This window comes from Elephantulus edwardii, unplaced genomic scaffold, assembly GCF_000299155.1.
Source record: "Elephantulus edwardii isolate Elephantulus edwardi_28Jun2011 unplaced genomic scaffold, EleEdw1.0 scaffold00005, whole genome shotgun sequence".
In the NCBI taxonomy this organism is placed as follows: Eukaryota; Metazoa; Chordata; class Mammalia; order Macroscelidea; family Macroscelididae; genus Elephantulus; species Elephantulus edwardii.
In genome coordinates, this window is record NW_006399755.1 from 1160441 (window position 1) to 1182212 (window position 21772).

Here is a 21772-nt window from a genome sequence, read left to right on the forward strand (position 1 = left end):
AGTAGTTACAACGGAGGAAAAGATAACTCATCAAGAAAGGCTTCTTGGAGGAGACGTTCTAGGATGAGTAGGGTTCAGAAGGAGAGGTAGTGGAAGGAAGTCAGGGAGCGGGGGGTGGGGGGGTGGGGGGGAAGGTATTATTAGCAAAGGGCTGAAAGAGGAGTGGCAGGTTTGAAGCATGGGGAGGTGGTCTCTTCTGATTCTCTTAAAGCAGCCTCCCTCTTAAAAGACATACGTGCAAACAGAAAAAAGCAGGTGTTTTAGCATCGAGGGAAAGTCTTTAGTTCTTGTGAATGTAAACAGCGAAAGCACATGGCTGGGTGGCAGAGGGCAGGCTGGACCTACTTGCTCTCATTTCCTGGACACAATCCACTCCACTGTCCCATTTACCTGTGGACGCGAGGAGGCAAGCTGGATAGAATAAAGAATCCTGTCCTGAGGTTAGAACAGAAAGCATCCAACTGACTGTAAGACCTTCTACCTTCTGTGCCTCAATTTCCCTACAAGAGGTTGGGTCTGAGGGTCTCATGAGCTCTCCTAACAGTTCAAGCATAAACTTCTATTTATGGAGCCCTCAGAGTGCATAATGCTATCCAAAAATTATTTCATTTCATCCCTTCTTTGAGGTTTGCCCAATTTATAGGTGAGGAAACTGAGGCTGAGTGAGGAGTGGGGACTTGGCCAAGGTCACAGTGCTGGTAAAAGATGAATCTTAGACACTCATCCAGAGTCATCCTGGTTCACTGTACATTCCAACACATCTACTCTGAAGTATTTGTGGCGGCCAGGGATCCTGAGTTCACATTTCGGGGCAGGAAATAAATTGTCAAGAACATGTGTACCTTCCAAGGTTCACCAGATTGGAGAGAAACTTGTGTGAGTGTTCAGCAAGAACAATGCACCAATTAACAGAGTAATCTGAAGACAGTGCTGGGGGGCTGGGTGGAGGGAGGAGGGGAGAACCAGATGTTCCCACAAAGGCTCCAAAACAGCACTGCTCCTCTCAGCCAGAAGACATGTTTTCTCTCCAGTGAGTATGTGGGGCTTCCAGTTTTCTCCTGCTCGAAGAGGGATCCCAAGCCCGTATTTATGTTCCGTCTGAAATTAATGCAAGGGAAACTTTTAAATGCTAATCGAGCTGCCAGCATCGGCAGGCCGGATATCAAGATACAGCGGTGTTTGTTTTCCTGAGGAAGTGTGATGGGAGGGCTGCACGAAAGGACCAACGGATGGATGGACCACTGGGTGGAACCATGGGGCTTTTCATCTCCAAAGAAGTGTCTGGGCGGGAGATTGGCAGAGCTGAATTTCCTGTCTCCTGCCTTGAAGGCCGGCCCAGGGTGGGGCTGGGGCTACTCAGCCCCACTGGCAGTGGGATGATGCTTCCTCTGTACCCAGCCTTGTGCCAGAAACTGAGGCATGTGGTCCCCACCCCTGAGGAAATCACAAAGTGCTAGAGAGACAGGCAGGCAAACAGTACCGGGACAGCTGTGCAGCGTTGGGAGGACCTCAGGGGATGGGGGACTGAAGAGGAAGGGGTGGGACCCAGTCGGTGGAGGTTTTCCAGTGAGGGGAAACTCGGGGACATGTCTTGCAGAATTATCAAGAAAGCCAGAGATGACAGGAAGGAGGGCCTTCCCAACACAGGGAGTGTGTGTATGGGCCACCAAGAGTGGTTCTAGGTGCTTGAAATACAGCGTGCAGAGCGGGTGGACAATGGCAAGAGTTGGGACAGGAAAAGATAAGCCCTGGGATTCTGAGTCTCCGTGGAATATGGCTAAGGAACCAACCTGAAGGCTTGGAGTTCAAATCCCCCCCCCCCCAACTGCTTCAAGGAAGAAAGATCAGCAATCCACACCCTCCCCACCTCAACCCCGTGTGATTTGCCACCTCTGAAAACCTGCTGGAGGGTCAGCTATGGGTCAGTTCTGACTCGATGGTTCACAACAAGAATGGTAAGAGGAAATTCAGCTCTGTGAGGGAGTGCCACATTCCTGGAGGTATGGAAGCACCCCAAAGAGTGCCTCTTGGGCCTGCATCGCAGGGATTTGGGCATCTTGTGGACTGGCCTTGCTGACCTTGAGCCTGGAATTCTGTCCTTGTTAGTAGCCCTTCTTCACCTGCTCCTCTTTAGAAGCTGCCAGAAGTCAGATGGCAGAAGCCCTGACACATCATCTAGTGAAGCTCTATCATTAACAAGGCAGATGAATGAATGCAATTCCAGATAGAAGCAACTTCAAGGACTGTTTCTCCAGTATGTAGACCACAATGGCTCATTTTCTCATTTCACTTCGCACAAACAGGAGTCAAACACTTTGCCCTGGTGGCATGGCATGATCGGGCTACTAACCAAAAGGTCAGTGGTTTGAATCTACTAGCCACATCATGGGAGAAAGATGGGCAGTCTCCTCTAAAGATCTGCAGCCTCAAAACCTGATGCGGATCTTGAATTGGAAGTGACCTGGTGGCAGTGGGTTTAGTGTCACTAGGCAGGACGGGGCAGAGAGAGATTTGGCCCAAGCGCAGGCAGTGGCACAGGGATGTGTTTGTTTAAAGGGCATTTTGTGGAAGCAGCTGCCGAGGGAGGGGCTCCCTGAGCACAAGACGGCCTCCTCTGTGACAGGCTCCATTCGGGCAGGCCTCTGACCCATGAGTCTGAAGGTTGTCCAGTTTGGGAGTATCTTCAGGACCTTGCTCATGTGTACGTTCCCTCTCCCTCTGCCAGACCCACTCCTGCAAGTCGATCCTTTGGTGCTTCTTAAACTCTGTGTTAGAGTCTTTAATTTCCTGGGAACAGGAAATGAATGAGTTTATAAAATTAATTAATATTCAATTTAGGGGCCAGAAGTTTTCCCTTATCTGTCCTCCCTGTCATCTAAATCTCTTCTTGATAAGTAGAAAAATCCAGTAGTTTGCCAGCCTGCAGCCTGGATCCAGCAGTACTCATGTCACAAATCTTTACTGAGCCCTGACTGCCAGCCTTGGGGACCCCAAGAGAAGTTTGATACGGTCTCTTTACCCTTAGCAGGGACAGCTCCAAACTCACAATGGGTATGTGGGGCCGCCAGGCCAGCACAGGGATGTCAAGGGAGACAGAGCCTGTGATGCGCTCTGTGATCTGCAGGGGACAGCACCTAGCCCAGGGTTCACCTTGACTACAATTCTCTCAACACCCTGAGACTCCTTTCCTCAAATTACAGCACCTCTAGAGAGCTCTGGTGACCTGGTGGCAAGAAGCTGTGCTGCAATCCTGAAGGTATGCGGTTCATGGCCACCAAGCTGTTCCATGAAAGAAAGCTGGGTAATCTCCTCCTGTGTGATTAACTGCCTCTGAAAACCGATGGAGGGTCAGCTAAAGGTCACTTCCAACTCTACCGTACTCAACAACAGGGGTCAATAGAGCTGGCAGGGACTGTCACTTGAGGCTGAAGTGCAACCCATGGGATTTCCTGGCAGAAACCTGGTCTGGTCCTCTGAAGTCACAGAGCACTCCTGCTCCCTCAACCTTGGCACCTTGCTCTCTTGTGTGTAAGAGTCTTGTCAACGAACACTGAGGGCTCCTGAGGGGTCAAGGACCCTGACATCATAATGTGGCACAAAAGTGGACACTGAGGGGGTGGCTGCATGTGCCAGTACAAGACCACTGAACATCTCACTCATTTAGAAATTTGAGGGAGAAAACAGATTCTTCTAAGGAGACATAGAATCAATGCGTTCCAGGGTGATCAACAGTTAAATGAAAGGTCAGAGTTTCAAGTTTACTCAGACACGTCTTGGAATAAGGCTTGGGGATCTACTAGTGAAAAATAAGCCATTTCTTCTCCGACACACATAAGGTGGCCATTGTGTCAGAGCTGACTTGATGGCCACTGCCTACACAGTTCTGACAGGGAAGTGCTGGCTTTCAGACCCATGCAGCCTGGGCCTGAACCTCATTCTCTCAACTAACAATGATCCATTTTCTTGCCAATCCCTCTATCCATTCCCTACACAAATCCTCACTGACTGAGGTGTTCTCGGCTCTCCCCTGGGTTAGAAAACTCAGAGACGACCCTGCTGCCGAGGTTGGGGTTGGCCTCCTCCGGGAACAAGCCAGGAGATGGGAGTTTCCTCGAGCTGGACAGAGGCTCTGGGCCGAAACAGGAACAGCAGCTGTGGCCAAGGATCGCAGCTCAGAGCAAGTGTGCCAAGTGCCAGATGTGGACGAGGTGGGGTGGCAGGGCACTCTGAAGCCCTGCTGGAAATTCTGAAAGCATTCCGGACACTGTGGCCTTCTGCTCCAGTCTAGGGAGTGTGGAGGGCTGTGGATACACTTCTGGAGAAAGAGAGTGGCTGGCTGTGAGGCTGGGCCTCTCGTCTCAGTTTCAGGTTAGAAGGCCCCGCTTTCTGAATCCTACTGTGAGATCTCAGGGGCTTCTACCCCTGAGACCACAGAGCAGAAAAGCAAGATGGGAAGGAGATGAGAGTGAGTCTTGTCTTGAGAACTGTGGGGACCAAGAGAGGAACTACAGGGAATAGGAATCCGCATCAGGGAAATGTCAATTTCTCACTTTCTCCAGTCATGACACTGTTTCAGTCCAATGTCAGCATTCAAACTTCAGATATGGGTGGGACTGATGAATGTCTGGGAAAGAGTGGGCCTCCGTCCGTGCCCCACCTAAGCCTCTCATTGTACAGGTGGGACTGTGGGTAGAATAAAGGCTCTGAGAAGCCACATGAAGCATTTCAGAATGCAATAAGTTTCTACAACACCATGCGGTTTCCCTTTTTCCACCCCTTTGTCCTTGGCTTGGAGTCCTTGGGTGGAGCAAATAGTTAAGTGCTTGGCAGCTAACCCAAAGGTTGGTGGTTCAAACCCATCCAGAAGCATTTTGGAAGAAAGCCCTGACAATTTGTTTCCTGAAAGAGCACAACCATGCAAACCTCGGGAAGCACAGTTACCCTACAGCCCAAGGGGTCATCATCAGTCAAAACTGACCACACAGCTACTGGTCTGACGTGGCTTTTGTCCTTAACTTTCGTCAGGTCCTATTTTCTTCTCCCTCTTGCTGATTCCTTCTCTAACGATCTTGCTACCTTCATTCAGCCTCCTGTGTAGCACCAACCTCCAGCCTTTGTGTGGTTATAGTCAAGAGAACCTGTTTCTTCATAGTTCTGAGGTCTTATCATTTGTTAGTCTAGCCTCACCTTCCAAAGGACAGGTATAGTATCTGCTAGACACCCTGAGTCCCGCTGGTGTGGACTGTTGGAGGCAGCAGATGTGGTTCTAGCTGGAACTGACATGAAGAAAGGATCATTACTTTGGCTCCTAAACCTTAAGGTTGATATATGCTATGCATTCATTCAACAAGCAGGAACTGAAATTAATGTGATGAACAGGGAGTCTATAGCCTAGGGGGGAAGATTCCACAAGGACTCACAGGAGCAGAGCTGTGATGGGGAAACCCTGGGGAGTGCAAGCCCAGAGAGGTCGCAAAGCCCAGAGAGGTCACAAAGCCCAGGTAAAAGACAGGAAGAGCATTCTTAGCAGAACAGAAGGTCCAAGTAGCAGCTGAATGGTTTCTTTTAGGGAAGCTGGCCTTTGGGAAGAATGGCCTAGGTGATATTGACTATGATTTTACGCTAGTTCTAAGATTCTCTAACTTCTGCCCCTCAACTTATCCATTTGCCAGATGGAAATAACAAACTCTAGCTTATCTCTCTCCATGATGAATTGAGGACAATGGGTTATATGAGCTGATGAATATGGGTTTTCTTGAATAAATTATCCAGAGACTAATTACAGCTGTTATTACTAAGAAAGATGCTGATGATGTTTGGCAGGTTGGAGTTAAATCTCTCCCTTCCCCGAAGCTTAGTCTTCACCACTAATTGGCAACTTGTAATACCCTAAAGACAGGTTTATGAGTATTGACATGAGACTGGAGTGGCCTTGGTGGCTAGGTGTGCAGGTCCATGGTGTAATAATATACAGTATCTTTTTCTCCAGGGATCACACAGTCCACCTTTTAACTCTTCAAATCTTGCTTTCTGCCTGGACTTCAGCTTCCTGAACGGGCAAATGGTAACAGTACTATGTGAGTGGATGTGCAGGTCCTGGAAGGTTCTTAGCCTCTATATTCTTTCTAATTAATTCAAGAATCCTCTAATCAAATACACTTAGACCAGGAAGTAGTCGTATGAACAGAGGAAGGAAACACTGCATAGTTCAAAATCAATAAAAGAGTGCATCAAGAAAAGAGGGATGTGTCCTTTCTCTGTACCTTTTCAATCTATAGGTGGAATAGATCATGTGGGAGGCTAGGCTTTATGAGGAGGAACATGGCAACAGTATTGAAGGAAGATGCCTCAACAACCTGCATTATGTAGATGACAAAATCCTGCTAAGTGAAACTTAGAGGACCTGAAGCATTTGCTATAGAAGGTCAAGGACTGTAGTCTTCAATATGGATTGTAATTTAACATCAAGAAAACAAAGGTTCTCACCTCTGGGCCAACTGGCAGCATTATGATAGATGGAGAAGAGATTGAGGTTGTTAACAATTTCATCTTGGCACCAGCAGACAGGAAATCAAAAGATGAGCTGCTTTGAGAAAGTCTGCTGTTAGTGACCTCTCTAGAGTCCTAAGGAGCAATGATGTCAGTTTAGAGACTTATATGCATCTGATCCAGGCTGACAGAAGAAGATTCAATGCCTTCCAATTGTGATGCTAAAGAAGCCCACTGAACATACGATGGACTGCCAAGAGAACAAACAGGCTTGTCCTGCAGAGGATGAAATTAGATTGCTCCTTTGAGGCAGATTGTGAAGCTCCCTGTCATAAACTTTGGGCATGTTGCCAGGATGGGCCAGTTCTTGAAGGAGGACATCATTCTTGAAAGGGTCGAGGGTCAGAATAGGAGATTAAGAGCTTGCATGAGATGAAGTGACACAGTGACTGTGGCAATGGGGTCAGGTGTGTCAGAGACAGTGAGATAGTCTCAAGATAGGGAAGAGTTCAGAGCATTGTTCATAGGGTCATTATTAGTGGTAGTCAACCTGACAGCACATAACTACAATAAATCAAGTGATGTTAGAATGCTAGGATTATACAATGGTTGGATATTAGAACCATAAAGTCTTAGAAATAATAGGATGTTAGGGTCAAAGGATTTTATAGTGTCAGAAATTAGACTTCAGAGTTTCAAATGAATGGGTCCTGAAACTCACTTGGTTTAACCTTATATTTCTCATATCTCTAATTTAACTTAGCCAGTCTCAGCCTTTCCAGAAAAAAAATTGTAGCTGTATATTTGTGTTAACATTAAGAAAACAAACATTGTCACCATTGGACAAATAGGCAACATCCTGTTAGATGGAGATAAGATTGATGTTATCAACAACTTCATTTTACTTGAATCTATAATCGACATCCAAGGTAACAGCAGTCAAAAATCTAAAGATGTACTACTTTGAGAAATCCTGCTGCCCAAGACATCAGTTTGAAGACTAAAAGGCACCTTATCTAAGCCATGGTCTTTAAAATGACTTCCTATACATCCCAAAGTTGGACAAGAAATATGGAAGGCTGAAGATGAATCAATGTCTTTGAATTATGATGTTCTCGAGGAGTATTGACTATACCACAGACGGTCAAAAGAACAAACAAATCTGCCTTGGACAAAGTGAAACTAGGGTGAGTGTTTCTTAGAAGGAAGGATGGTGAAACTTCATTTCACCATGGGCATGTTGTCAGAAATGTGGGGAGTCTGTAAAAGAGAGGGAGACCTTCAAAAAGAAGGACCAACGCAGTGTCTGTAACAAGGAGATTGAGCATTTCAGAGATAGTGAGAATAAGGCAAGGTTCAAAGCTGTTGATTATCGAGTTTCTATAAGTCGACTTGATGGTACCTAACCACAAGTATGCATGTATACATAAAAGAACTAAAGAGTTCCTGGATGGTTGAGCAAGTAAGTTCAGCTCCACAAAGTCCTAGTTTCTCTGAAGCTTAGGGGAAAACTTGATAGTTTCTTCTAGTCCTGGGGCTAAGGCTCTTTCCATCTCTAGTCCTTCCACTATGGAGCCTTGCGCTAGAGAGATAACGTGTGACTGAATGGAATGAACTTGTCTCTGTGTGCTTTGGTCCAGTATTGTTTTCATAAACCAGATATTATGTGTTGGTAATTCTGAGGAGGCATGAACCTTGCCCTGAAGTAGTTCGACACACGTGGAATGATCACTGAGCAGTGGATGGTGGAATAAAATCAAGGGACAGACCTGAGGATACTGCACTATACTTAAACAATAGCTAGCTGTTGTGTGATCTGTGACTGGGGATCATTGGAGAGTTATGGGTCATCCTTGACGGTTATCATTCTCTGGGTTCCTAGCAGACAGAGCACACATATATATGCCTTTGGCCTGATCAACAGCAGACATTACTAATCAATCAGAGCTTCTTTGTGAAGACTTTACACCAAGCAATTGCAGGTTGTCCAGAAGACCAAGCCTGTTTTAATATTTTGTCTTTGTTAGTTCTTATGGCTTATCTTTACTGAATTTGTAAATGTTCTGCTCTTATGAAACAAGAAGTCTTTCAATTTCCTCCTCTTTTTCTGAGTGATTTTACCTTTTACTTTAAAGAGAAATCAGAAGCTATCAGTTAAGAAGTCTGTTTTCTGCCACCAAGCTCCACGGCTGGTCTCCTCTCTTCTGCCCTTAGGGTGGGGGTGAAGAAGGCCCCCTTCCTCCAAACCCTCTGGTTCCCATTCCTCCTCCTCTCTGTACTCTGGGCTAGTGACACCTCCCCCCTCCCCACAGATATCATCAGCTATTTCCCTCGCAGTGTGTTCATTTCATAACTCATTAAGCCATTCAATTCTCTCCCAAATTAAGTAAGCGGGAGGGACTATACAGTTGCCAACTTTTTATTTTGCCAAGTAAACTCTTGAGAGCCTTATCTGCCTTGCACTATCACCATCATGCTTTTATTTTAAAGGATTTTTACATTCAAAAACAGTAGAAAGGAAATCATTACATAGCATAGGATAGACCTATAAATGGAATAAATTTGGCTTATAAAAAATTCACAACCTTCTATTCACTTTTCTCAGTTATTTGTAGACCAGAGGAAATCTGAGGACCCACTGACTGGACTTGCAGATCTTTGGGGGCCTTTATGCTCAGTTCCTTGGTATGTGTGCCAAGCAAGTGGAAAGCGTGCCTCTACTCCCTGCCTTACCCTCCCTCCCAAGGCCAGCAGCTCCCCTTCAAGGCAGCAGCTTGGCTGCTTCACTGGCCACTGACACCTTCTGGGTGGCAGGACTTCCCTTTGGGCTCCAGCAGGCCTGCTCGGAATAATGTTGCACCCATCTGCACCCCAACTTCCCCTGTATCTACCAGCTAATCCTGCTTCTCTTTGTGAGCCGTCAAGCAATGCCACGCAGCAGAAACATCACAGACACTAAGGAAAGTACCTTCCTCTGTGGTAGACCAGCTTAGCAGAAACCCATTCCCTCTACACCATCACCATTTCTGCAACTACACTAACATGGGTGCTGTGTCCAGGGGTAAAAGCCAGGACCGGGACCTTGGAGCACTGGTGGCACAGTATATTATGTGCTGGGTTGCTCACCAAAAGGTTGACAGTTTGAATCCACTGGTTGCTCTGCAAAAGGTGGGGTGGTCTCCTTGTAAAGATTTACAGTGTGCAAAACCCAGGGGAAAGTCGTTATGATTTCAATGGCAATGGGTTTGTTTTGTTTTATGGGGTCATAAGATACCAGGGTCCAAATTCACGCTCTGCTTGCATAGCCTCGAGGGAGGTGTTCATCCTCTTTGGGATTTGGTTCTCAATCGTAGACTGAGTTCAGTAAGACTCAACTGCATAATGTCCATTTCATCAAGAAGCCCAAAATGATGTTTGGCATATAGAAGAGGCTTTTACTGGGGAGCTCTGATGGCCTAGTAGCAAGAAGCTGCACTGCAATCCCAGAGGTACACGGTTCGAATCTATCAGATGCTCTGCCAGAGAAGGAGGAGCAATATCCTCCTGTACCAGTCAGATCTGATTTGACGGTACACGCACACAAAATAATAATAATAATAATAATAATAATAATAATAATAATAATAATAAACTAACAAAAAAAGAAGAGGCTTTTATTGTAAGACACTTCTCTTCCTCAATGCCCTCCAAACAAAAGAATGTCAATCTTGTGACTTGAAATGACTAGAAGATAAGCGTTGCTGGTTTTATTGTGCAAAAGGAAGACTCTTCCTCTTTTTCCTACAGAGTGGATGGTGGATTTGAACCATGAGTCTTTGGGTTGGCAGCACAGTTCTTTACCATTAAGCAATTAGACAGAGGGTCCTAGTGGCTAAGTGGTAAGAAACTGTGCTGCATTCCCAAAGCAAGTGGTTTGAATCCACCAGCTGCTCTGCAGGAGGATAGGGAATCTCCTCCTAAGAAATTAACTGCCTCTGAAAATCCATAGGATGTTCAGCTATGAGTTTTTCAACTTGATGGCACACAAGAAGAAGAAGCCATCAGACAAGCTTAGTAGTAAGTCAGGAGATCAGGAGATGCATCGCACCGGCAAAGTCTATAATCAGGGAACTCTCCAAATTATTGAGGAGCAAGGATGTTAGTTTCAGGACTAAGGTATGCCTTGTTCAAGCCATGATCTTTTCAATCACTTGTGCTGCTGAGAGCTGGACAATGTATGAAGAAGAAGAATTGATATCTTCAACTTCTGGTGCTGGAGAAGAGTACCAATTATCCCTTCACACTGTGGTGAATAGAGAAGAGGACTGGAGAGGACTGCCAAAAGGACAAACAGATTTGTCTTGGAGAAGGTACAACCAGAGTGCTGCTTGGAGGCAAGGATGGTGAGGCTTTGTCTCATATACGTCAGTCATGTTGCTAGGAGAGGCTGTTCCTTGCAGAGGGATATCATGCTTTGGAAGGTAGTGGGACAGTGAAAGCAAGGAAGACCTTCAACCATATGACTGACACAGTGACTGCAACAACGGGCTTGAGTGTGTCAGAGATTGTGAGGCTGGCACAGGATACGGCAGGGTTCAGATCTGTTGTTCACAGAGTTGCTATGCACTGTACTCGACCTGACAGCATCTAATAACAACAGTAATAACAAGCTGTCAGAGCTCCCTAGAGGACAGGTGCACTATTCACATTTTGTAAGTGAGAGACTCAGGCCCTAAGTGCCAATATGGTTTTCCCAAGGTCTCCCTTTAATCTCAGCTTTCTGACTCCAAATCTCTCACTATTTCCACTGAACCACCCTCTAGACTGGCGCCAGAGCTGGAACTCCCAGTCTGTCCTCCCAGGCTCCCAGGGTGGGCTCTGGCTCTGGGGTAGGTTGGTGGGCAGCCTCTACTAACATTGGAGAGGGAGGTCAGATGTCTCTTACTTTCGCTTGCTTAGTCTCCCACAGAGCTCCAAGCCACAGAGTCTTTGGGGTTCCTGCCTGGACTTTGAGGTTGGGCTTGTCTTGTGTCGCAAACCCTCAGCCAGGCTTGGATGCCTGGCAAAGCTGGGCGTAGAGTACATTGAGTGTCTCATAACCATGCTTCTGTTCCTTAGAGACACTCATTGAGACCTGACCTGAGTATCCTTGGCATAAGCAGGTAGTTACTTGGGGCTGGCAAGGAGGACTTTCAGTGGCCTATACCCTCCCTCCTTCCCATGACCTTAGTGGCCCTAATGCCTTTTTTGCGAACCAGGCAGGAAATAAACAACAAGAGTCATAATGAGCCCTGCAGCCCCCACAGCCTGATAGTGGGGTGGCCCTGAGATGGACGCACAGAAGCATCTGGCACAAGAGTAAGGCACAGGTTGGATGGAGGTCATCTGTCTCCCCAGAGCACTCATCCCAGCCTGCACATAAATCCTTCAGCTTGTCATCGGATGTGAGACGTGGGAACTACATGACCATAAGAATGTAATGAGGTATGAGTGGCCTCTCCTACCACAGACTTCGAATGAACGCTCTCTATGCCAGCACACTGGCTTTCTGCAGGCCTGCTTGGCTGGACAACTGCCTCACAAATGAGCACGGTCCTGGAAGCTTTGCATATGCCCTGCCCTCTGGAAACCTCCATTTGTTTATGGATAGATATGATGTAGTGGGCAGGCTTAAGCCAGCTTTGAAAACTCTGGGCTGAAGAGTGGACTAGCAGCCCAGAGCTGGCCATCTGGTCCTGGTGTGGCGAAGCAGAAGCAGGAAGCGTGGCAGATGCCAGCAACATCTGGACATGGTGCTCTAGACCTGTTGTTTTTGGGGAATGGATTCATGAGAGCGGAAACAGCTATGTTTGCTCTGAATTTACTTCTGGTCTGCATTTGACTGCTAATCTCAAGTCTGAATTGGGTTCAAATCCACCTCATGGTACCTTGGAAGAAAAACTTTAGTGATCTGCTTCCGTTAAAATTATTATTGTTCAAGATTGGTGGATGATTTATCAACAATCTGCGTTATGCGGATGACACAACCCTGCTTGCTAAAACTGAGGAGGACCTGAATCACCTGCTGCAGAAGGTCAATGACTGCAGCTTCCAATATAGTCTGAGGCTCAATGTCAAGAAGACAAAGATTCTCACCACTGGACCAATTGGCAGCATCAGGATGGATGGTGAAGAGATTGAGATTGTTCACAGCTTTAATTTGCTTGGCTCCACAGTCAACTTTCTTGGCACCAGCAGCCAGGAAATTAAAAGGCGCATTGCCATGGGAAAATCTGCTGTTAGGGACCTCTCCGAGTACTGAAGAGCAATGGTGTCTCTCTGGAAACTAAGGTGCGTTTGATACAGGCCATGGTCTTCACAATCACTTGTTATGCATCAGAGAGTTGGACAATGACCAAGGAGGATAGAAGGAGAATTGATGCCTTTGAGCTGTGGTGCTGGAGAAGAGTATTGAGAATACCATGGACTGCTAGGAAAACAAACAAATTTGTCCTGGAAAGGGTTAAACTGGGTGGCTCCTTGGAGGCAAGGATTCTGAGGCTCTGTCTGACATACTTTGGACATGTTGTGAGGAGAGACCGGTCCTTGGAGAAGGACAACATTCTTGGGAGGGTGGAGGGACGGCGCAGGAGGGGAAGGCCCTCTATGAGGTGGATTGATTCAGTGACTGGGATAATTGGGATGGGAGTGTCAGAGACAGTGCGATTGGCACAGGACAGAGCAGAGTTTAGGGCTGTTGTACATAGGGTTGCTATGAGTCGCAAGCGACTCGATGGCACATAACAACAACAACATGAACTTTGTATGCAAACCAGTATAAATATAAAAGAAACTATTTTAATAAAAAGACTTATTATTTTCACTTAGCATCAAAACTCCGTACAAACGAAACCACCTGATCAAGAATATGTGAAAGACATGAGTGAATCTAGAACAAATTATGTAATGTGACTCAGCCATATCACGACAATTATGGCATAAAACCACTAACACAGAAAGGTAAGGGAAGCTTTTTACACATAGAATCACTCTTGGAGGGTTATAGGATGAGAAAGGAGTAACAGATAATAGTTGAGAAGGGATGGATAACATTCAATATGAGATCGATTGTTGTTATTATACACCACCGAGCTGGAACTGACTCACACTGACCCTCGAGCAGGTCTGCACAGGCAGCTGACTGGATGGGAGGAGACTGCCCATCTTCCTCCCAAGGGACACCTGGTAGATTGGAATCATACATCTCTGGGTTGACAAGTGCAACTCCTTCCCACTAAGCCACCAGAGCTCCCTAGGGATTGACTGTAGTTGTGTGCTGTCAAGTTCGGGTTTGGTTGGGTTTTTTTCTTAAAAAATATATTCTCTTTATTGATGTTGTTTAATCTGTGATCTGGTTGAATTGTACAAAACCAAGATATTTCAATTCAGAGAGGCCCAGAAAGTATATAATCTTTCGCAAACACAGAACAAACAACACCATTTGCTTACCCAGTGGGAGAATTTCATAGGGGGCTGGGTTTCAGATTAGTTGACCTCATTTGAAACTCATGTCCAGTTTACTACAGAAATATCTTTGTCTCTAAGGTACATTAAAAGATAACAGTTGCATTTACTTTTGTAATTTGGAGAAAATATATCTGCATTTACTATTCCTTTTTGTTAATGTTAGAGCTTTAACAAATTCAAATGAAGGTAATCCAGTGGGTTTTCAGAAGCCATAAGTCATAGGAAAGGAGATTGCTCAACCTTCTCCCAGGGGAACAGCTGGTGGGTTTGAACCACATACCTTTGGAAATGCAGCACATTTTACCACGAGCTCAGAGCTCCCTTGGGATTGATGAGACACTGTAATTATTAATTAATTACATTAACCAATTGTAATTAACATTATAAAACAAAATATCTGTGAGCAACTGAATGAAAACCCAATAGGATTTGTAAAACTTCACTCAAATAAAATAAAAGAACAAGGTTTACTATAAAGCTTTTTTAAGAAAGATTGTCATTATTATTATAAAGTGTTAGTAGGTACCAACTCAGGAAGAGTGACGGTCTGTTTACAGCCAGGAAAATCCTATGAAGCAGTTTTGTTTTTGAGTCAGAACCAACTTGATTCCAACTAGCAACTATTCTAAGCTGTTTACCAGGCCTGGAGGACACCTGGACAGAGAGACTCTGTTAAATATTCATTCGTTTGTTCATTCATTCACTCACCAGTCGCCACAGCTATTGCAAGCTAACAAACGGAAAATGAAGCTGTGGCATCTGTCCTCCCAGAGTTCGACCAAGTCTTGGGTGACAGATTAAGCACCGTTCATGGGCCACCCTGAGGGAGCAGGGAGGAGGCCTGGAGAAGGTGGGGAAGCTAGAGCTGATGGACGCTTTGACTGGGACAGTGATAGTGGGAATGGAGAGGGTGGATGAATATGAGTTTTGGTGTGGGTTGGGATTTGTGTGTGTGTGTGTGTGTGTGTGTCAAAAGAACCTGAAGTGACACTTGGGTGCTGGTCTGGTGCTTAAGTGACAACTATGTACCCACATACTTGGGGGTTTCAGGAAAAGTCAGTGTCCAAACATATCTCCAGGCTCTCCCATTTCCTCTCATAGGCATGAGCTTGGGCTAACTACATCCAGACACTGGGTGAGGCTGTGCCAACGTCAGTGGGCCATACGGAATACCAGTTCTGTCTCTAATCTCCCTTAATGGCTGAGCCTTGGGGGTGGATCTTTCGTAGATTAACTTAGAGTGGCTCCTCTTTGGAAGTCAGCATGGGGCTACTCCCTCACAGGATGCCCATAGAAAGAAAGTCTGGGAAGGCCAATGCAAAGTGAGGGAGAGGGCAAGTAGGTGGCATACCCCACCTCCGCTTTGACCACCAAAGCCTTCCTGACTTATAGTATGTTCCCAGGAGGAGCAGACAACTCTAAAGTAAGGTCTTTCTCATTCCAATTGAGTTTTGACACCATCATGGGCCTTCATAGGAATCCCTTCCTACCCTGCAATCTATGTTTGAGTTGTTCCTGGATCACAGATGATTCAATCAAGTCCTGATTCCTCTTGTTCAAATGAGTAAACAGACTGAGAGGGAAGGACTTGCCAAGAGGGTATAATGAGCCATGGTCCAGCTCCATCCAGTTGCAGGCATGACTTTAAATGCTGTGCTGAGCCATATGTTTGTCTCTTGGTTTCTCCCACATGTTTTTATTGTGCCATGAGCTACAGAGCAAGGAAGAGAGGGAGAGGTAGACGGCTGGCTCCTCTCTGGAAATGTGTGGAATTTATTCAGTGAGACCTAAAACAGGAGCCATGCCTTTTTATAACATAAGGATGCGTGCAAGGGCCCTTCTGGGATTGATGACTACTATTCAACATGATTTAACTTAGCTTGGCCTTAATGGACACGGTGGGAATAATGGGCCTGGGGCGAGAAATACCAAAGGATGGCAGCAGTGCATGCATCACCAGGCCTCTCTTTGGCTGCCCCCACACCATCTTATTTTATTTTCACAAAGCAGGAGGTGAAGTCTTTCAGCCTAAATTGCAGGTAACATGAGCAAGAGCTACTACAGTCAGACTGGCAAAGCAGCAAATACAGTATCTTGATTCCAACATGGAGATTGGAGTCTTAGGCAGAGACACAGCCATAGAGAAAGGAAGAAAGAGTAGGGGAGAGAATGGGAGAACAAAGAGAGAGGAAGAATCAAAATAAAGGTGCCAGCAAAACTCTGCACCTAGGTCTGGACTTTCTTCTGTATTAAGAGGCTGGATCCCCACAGAAGAAAGCAAGGTCATGCTTCTACAATGCCACGATGATCCTTCTACTGACTATCAAAATAATGACAAGAATGCTAACAGTGGTTGCTATAGTGACCTCCTCCTAGCTAGCAAGTTATTTGTATGGTATCACTAATCTTCACACCAGTTCTATAAGGTGGTGGTTGTTGTTAGATGCCATCAAGTCAAGTTGAGTACAACTCACAGTGACCCTATGAACAAGAGATCTGAACCCTGTCTTGTTCTGTGTCAACCTCACAATCTTTGACACCATTCTTTAAGGTAGATATTTTTAATTCATCAAGTAGCTATGCCTTTCACTGCCCATTTATAGAAGAGGGCATTGAACTTCAGACAGAATTCTGTGCCAAGGCTGTGTAGCCTGGAAGTGGCTGGGTTGGGATTTGAAGCCAAGTCTGTGGGATCCCAGAACACACCTTGTCCACACATCTGGTGCTCCTAGCTTTGCAATGGATTCTCTGGGTAGGGTGAAGCTGGGCTGGATAGCTGCAGTTGGGTCTGTTTCTAGGCTCTCAACATGACCTCCTGGGGCAGGAAAGAACCAGAGATTGTCCTGGCTTTAGCAGGAGCCACTTCCTAAAACTCTCTACAGAAACCATTAAAAAAGAATGTCTGAGTAGCAATTAGAGAATTCTCTTTGGGCCCCAGCTCTACTGCTGAATGCTAGGTAGCTTCCCTGCCCCGTGCCAGGTATCAATTTATTCCTTTATGAAGCGGAAGCAGGGTAGGTCTAAGCAAATCTCCAAGCCCTGAAGAATTCTGCAAATAAACCCTTCCCCACTCTGGCCCAAACCTGCTCCGAAGGCAAAGAAGCAGACTTTGTCTTCATTCTCCTGCAGAAGAGTCATGACTCTCTTCCCCATCCTCTCATTTCTCTTGTAGATCAGCTCCTGGCGGAAGTAGCTGTCAATTTCCTGGGCTGTCACCTGCTCGTGCGGTGGCAGGGTGGTGTTGATAAAATTGGGCAGCTGCAAATGCAAGACAGAGGCTGCCTTCAGTTCTCTGTAGACCAAGGGGGCTTTAAAGAAACATGCACAGCATGGGCGAAACCAGGCAACTTACCTTTTTGCAAATTCTGCTGTGGGCTAGATGGTTTATATTTATTTCTCATTTTAAAGATTGCCCTAAGATGTGTATTGTTATTCCAGTTTTACAGATGAAGGAGTAAAGACTGAAAGATCCAGAACAATGTACAAAGTCAAATAAAGCCAATAAAGGGGCAGAGCTAGAAGCATCCCAGGCTGCAGGGCCCTACGCGTATCATTTTGTCTTGTGTTTTCTCTGCCTTGTTTAATCTCAGCTTCCAGATGTTGTGATCCCAGAAGGCTGAGGAAATACTCATCTTAACTGCTCTCAATTCAGTACTGAGCCCAGTGTTGGTACCTAGAAGAAATTCAGTTCAGTACGAAGGCATGGAGATTATATGAGCTGTCTGATGTAGAAGAAGGGAGAACAAGGAGAGTCTGATCTGGGGCTTCTGAGGTAAGTAAGGATGTGAACCAGAGCATGGCTCTCTCTTTCCCTGAACCCATCAATGTTCATATAATTTCTTCAGTTTATTAGTCCTTTATATTCATCAACCTAGATACAAAGCAGAAAACTTGAAGCCTAGTTGACGGATTAACTCATTGACCAGGTAGTCTGGAAAAGACTAATTGCTTTGAGATTTTAGACCCCAGAGGGGTCATGCAATCTAGCCATGTGACTTTTAGTGCCACTGCCAAGTTGACAAGTGGATTTCTGTGTAAAATAGAGGTATCAACATAGGATGTTAAGGGGTTTGGAGAACTCTGTAATGTCTGCCTCTCTTATCTTCTGACTAAGGATCAAGTTTGCTTGAGTGACAGATGAAGTGGATGTTTGTGCACCATAGCAATCTCTGCCAGAACGTCAGAGTCACTGTTCTAGGATGAACAAGACAATGATTCGACTGGTGTCCACTAGACATGTGCAGTATACTAGCCGCACTAGAATGCAGCCATGCCTAGAGGAAAGTCAGTGGCAGGGAACTACTGGGCGATTGAGCAGGTGAAGGAATGGAGTTACTCCACTCACCACAATCAGGGAAGGAATGATTGGCTGTCCTGACAAAACAGTCCATATTTGGACTTGATGCATCTATAGGGGATATTATAGTATTTTTAGAGCATTGTAGAGGCTGTGACTCAGAAGGGTTGTTTATGGAAACACACCCCTCACAGAATTTCTCTTCTTATTTTGGATATGGGAGAGAATGTAAGACTGTGTTGTGCCAACAAATAAATACTTGTTCAATGAGAGAATGAACGAAGAAGCTGAGAGGCATTGATTTTTAGTGGTTATAAATATGGGCCCTAAAACCAGGTATCTAGGACAATAAGAATCAGTATCCCTTTTACTGCTTATTAGGGAGCTCTCTGGTGGGGAAGTCCACAGGAGTTTCGCTGCTAACCTGAAGGGTGAGCCTCACGGTGGCTCGAATCCACTGGTGGCTCCTTGGAAGAAAGAGGAACAATATATTCCTGTGTGATTTACAGCCTTGAAAATCCAGTGATGGATCAGCTATGAGTTGGTTCTGACTCAACAGCAAAGAAAGAGTTAAAGTTGGCTGAACAAGTTATTAACTGGCACGTTGCTAGGCTTCTCAGACTCAATTTCCAAATCTGTAATATGGGTCTGTTGTTGTACACTGTTGAGTGGCTACCAACTCATAGTGGGCTTTCAGAGGCAATAAACTGTACAAGAGGAGACTGCTCATCTTTCTCCCGCACAGGAGCTGGATTCAAACCGTATGCCTTTGGGAAGACAGTGCATGTCACTAGGCCACAGTTTTGCAAAGCCTTAAGAATAGTACATAGTACATAGTACATAGTACATAGTACATAGTACAAAGAAAGTCTTTAATAAACACAAAATACTTTGTTGGAAACAAAAAAAGAAAAGATTAGTAATTGGATAATATGGAATATGTGATAGAAATGATGCTGGAGATGGCATGATAAAAATTTTTTTTATTGTGTTTAATTCATGTACACTGTTGATTTTTTTTTGTTTTTTCCTTCCTACCTCCCCCTACCAAACTCTGTGATGTCATAATTTCTCCTCCTCTCCAGTAAGATGGAGTTTTGCAAAACTAATGACTTAGTCATTGCAAATACGTTCCCCAACCTCTTTACAACAGACACAAATAGACACAATGACTATTAAATGACTGACAATCACTAAAACATCAGCATCATAAGAATAATACATAGAAATCAAATAAATCATGGTAAAAGAAGTTTAAAAGTTCAATCTTAAAAGTCAAAACAAGGCCAAAAAGCCAATGTGGAATAGGCCATCCTTTGTTCATATACAAATTCACTGTGAAGCTAAAGAAAATTAAACCAAGTCCACAAGAGGGCAAGAATGATCTTGAGTATATCTCACTTGAATTTAGAGGCTAACTCCAGAATAGATTTGATACATCAAACATCAATGACTGAAAATCAGATAAGCATCATACTCATAATACATACTCATAGGAAAGAAAATATAACTAAAAAGACAGAAAAGAAAGAAGATAGGAATGAATTTCAGAAGAGACACTGGAACTTCCTCTTCAATGTAAAATAGCTAAAGTGAAAGGAAGATATGATGCCCCAAACAGATTTCAAAGACAAAGTAATGAAATGTGAAAAGACATAAAGTTTGAAAAAGAATGTGAAGGTAGAAAATCAAAAGAGAAGAAATACACTTGATATTTCTGTGCTGAAAGAATTAAAGAAGAAATTTAGGACTTAGGTTTTTGGGGGATTATTTTAGGACTCAGGTTTTGATATTGAAAGATGTGACACAGGAAACATCAAAAGATGATAGAAGAACTACATAGAACAGCTATACCAAACAGAATTGGTTTATCTTCGACATAATCAAGAACTGATAGTACTGAAATCCAACTGGCTTTGAAAGTATTAGTGGAAAAACAAGGCTTCAGAGACTTTAGAAATGTCAACTGAGATGGTGTAAGAGATGTGTGTAAAGCACCAGAAGTCAAGATCAAAAGATGAAATGCATTGGGAAAGTCTGCTGGCAGGGACCTCTCTAGAGTACTGAAGAGCAACGATGTCAATCTAGAGATTAAGATGTGCCTGATAAAGTCCATGGTCTTCACAATTACTTGCCATGCAACATAGAGCTGGACAATAAAGATGATAGAAGAAAGATTGATGCCTTTGAGTCGTAGTGCTGGTAAAGAGTGTAGAGCATTCCGTGGACTGCCAGGAGAACAATAAGGTCTGCTACTTGGAGGCAAAGATTTTGAAGCTCTGTCTCACATATTTTGGACATGTTGCCAGGGAAGACCAGTCCTTGGAGAAGGGCATCTTGCTTGGAAAGGTGGAGGGACAGCTCAGGAGAGAAAGACCCAAGATGAGATGGACTGAGTTAGTGACTGGAGAAATTGGATTAGGTATGTCAGAGATAATGAGATTAGCTCAGGATAGGGCAGGGTTCAGAGCTAATGTAGACAGGGTCTCTATGAATCACAGGTGAGTCGATTGCACATAATAAGAACAACAACAACAAAACAGCAACCTGTAAATCTAGAAGTGCTCACTCATGCATACTAAGGAATTTGGAAGACAGCAATATCGCCAATAATTGAAAGAGTTCCACATTTGTGACCACTGAAAAGAAAAATTATCCAATGAAATTCAGAAATTATCAAATAATATGTTTAGTATCACATAGAAATAAAATTTAAGTCTCGTGTTGCAATACTGAAAGATGGTATGGGCAATATATTGAATGACCCAGAAAATATCAAAAGAAGATGAGGGAATACATAGAGTCACTGTGCCAGAAAGAATTTATTGACACTGAAAAATTTCAGGAAGTACCATATGAACAGGAGCCAATGGTAATGAAGGAGGAAATAGAAGCTACATTGGCAAAAACAAAAAAAATAAGCCTCCAGGATTGATGGGATACCAAATGACATTTCAATTAACAGACGCAGCCTTGGATGCGCTCACCAGTCTATGCCAGGAAATTTGTAGGACAGTTATCTAGGCAATGGATTGGAAGAGGTCCATATTTGTTCCCATTCCCAATAAAGGTGACCCAACTGAATGTGGAAACTATAGAACAATATAATTAACATCACATGCAAGCAAAATACTGTTGAACATCATTCAAAAATGTGCAGAATAGTTCATAGATAGGGAACTTCCAGAAGTTCAAGCAGTATTTAGAAGAGGCCATGGCACCAGGGGTATCATTGCTGATGTCAGATAGATCCTGGCTAAGAGAAGAAATACCAGAGAATGTCTTTTTGTGCTTTATTGACTATGCACAAACATTTGACTCTGTGGATCATTACAAGTTGTGACTTACATTGAGAAAAATGTGAATCCCAAAGCACTTGATTGTGCTCATGTGGAACTTATACCTGGATCAGAAGGCTGTTGTGTGAACAAAGCAAGGAAACACTGCATGGTTTAAAATTGAGACAGATGTGTGTCAGGGTTGTATTCTCTCTCCATACCT

General features: G+C 44.5%; 1 protein-coding gene across 1 annotated transcript in view; it reads right to left on the minus strand.

Annotated features, from left to right (window-relative positions):
* TRABD2B (TraB domain containing 2B) overlaps positions 1 to 21772 on the minus strand; it is a 344998-nt gene that overhangs the window by 18248 nt on the left and 304978 nt on the right. The window contains exon 4 of the mRNA XM_006879799.1: positions 17058 to 17232. Within this exon, the coding sequence (XP_006879861.1) occupies positions 17058 to 17232 (175 nt within the window). The remainder of the gene's footprint in view (positions 1 to 17057; positions 17233 to 21772) is intronic.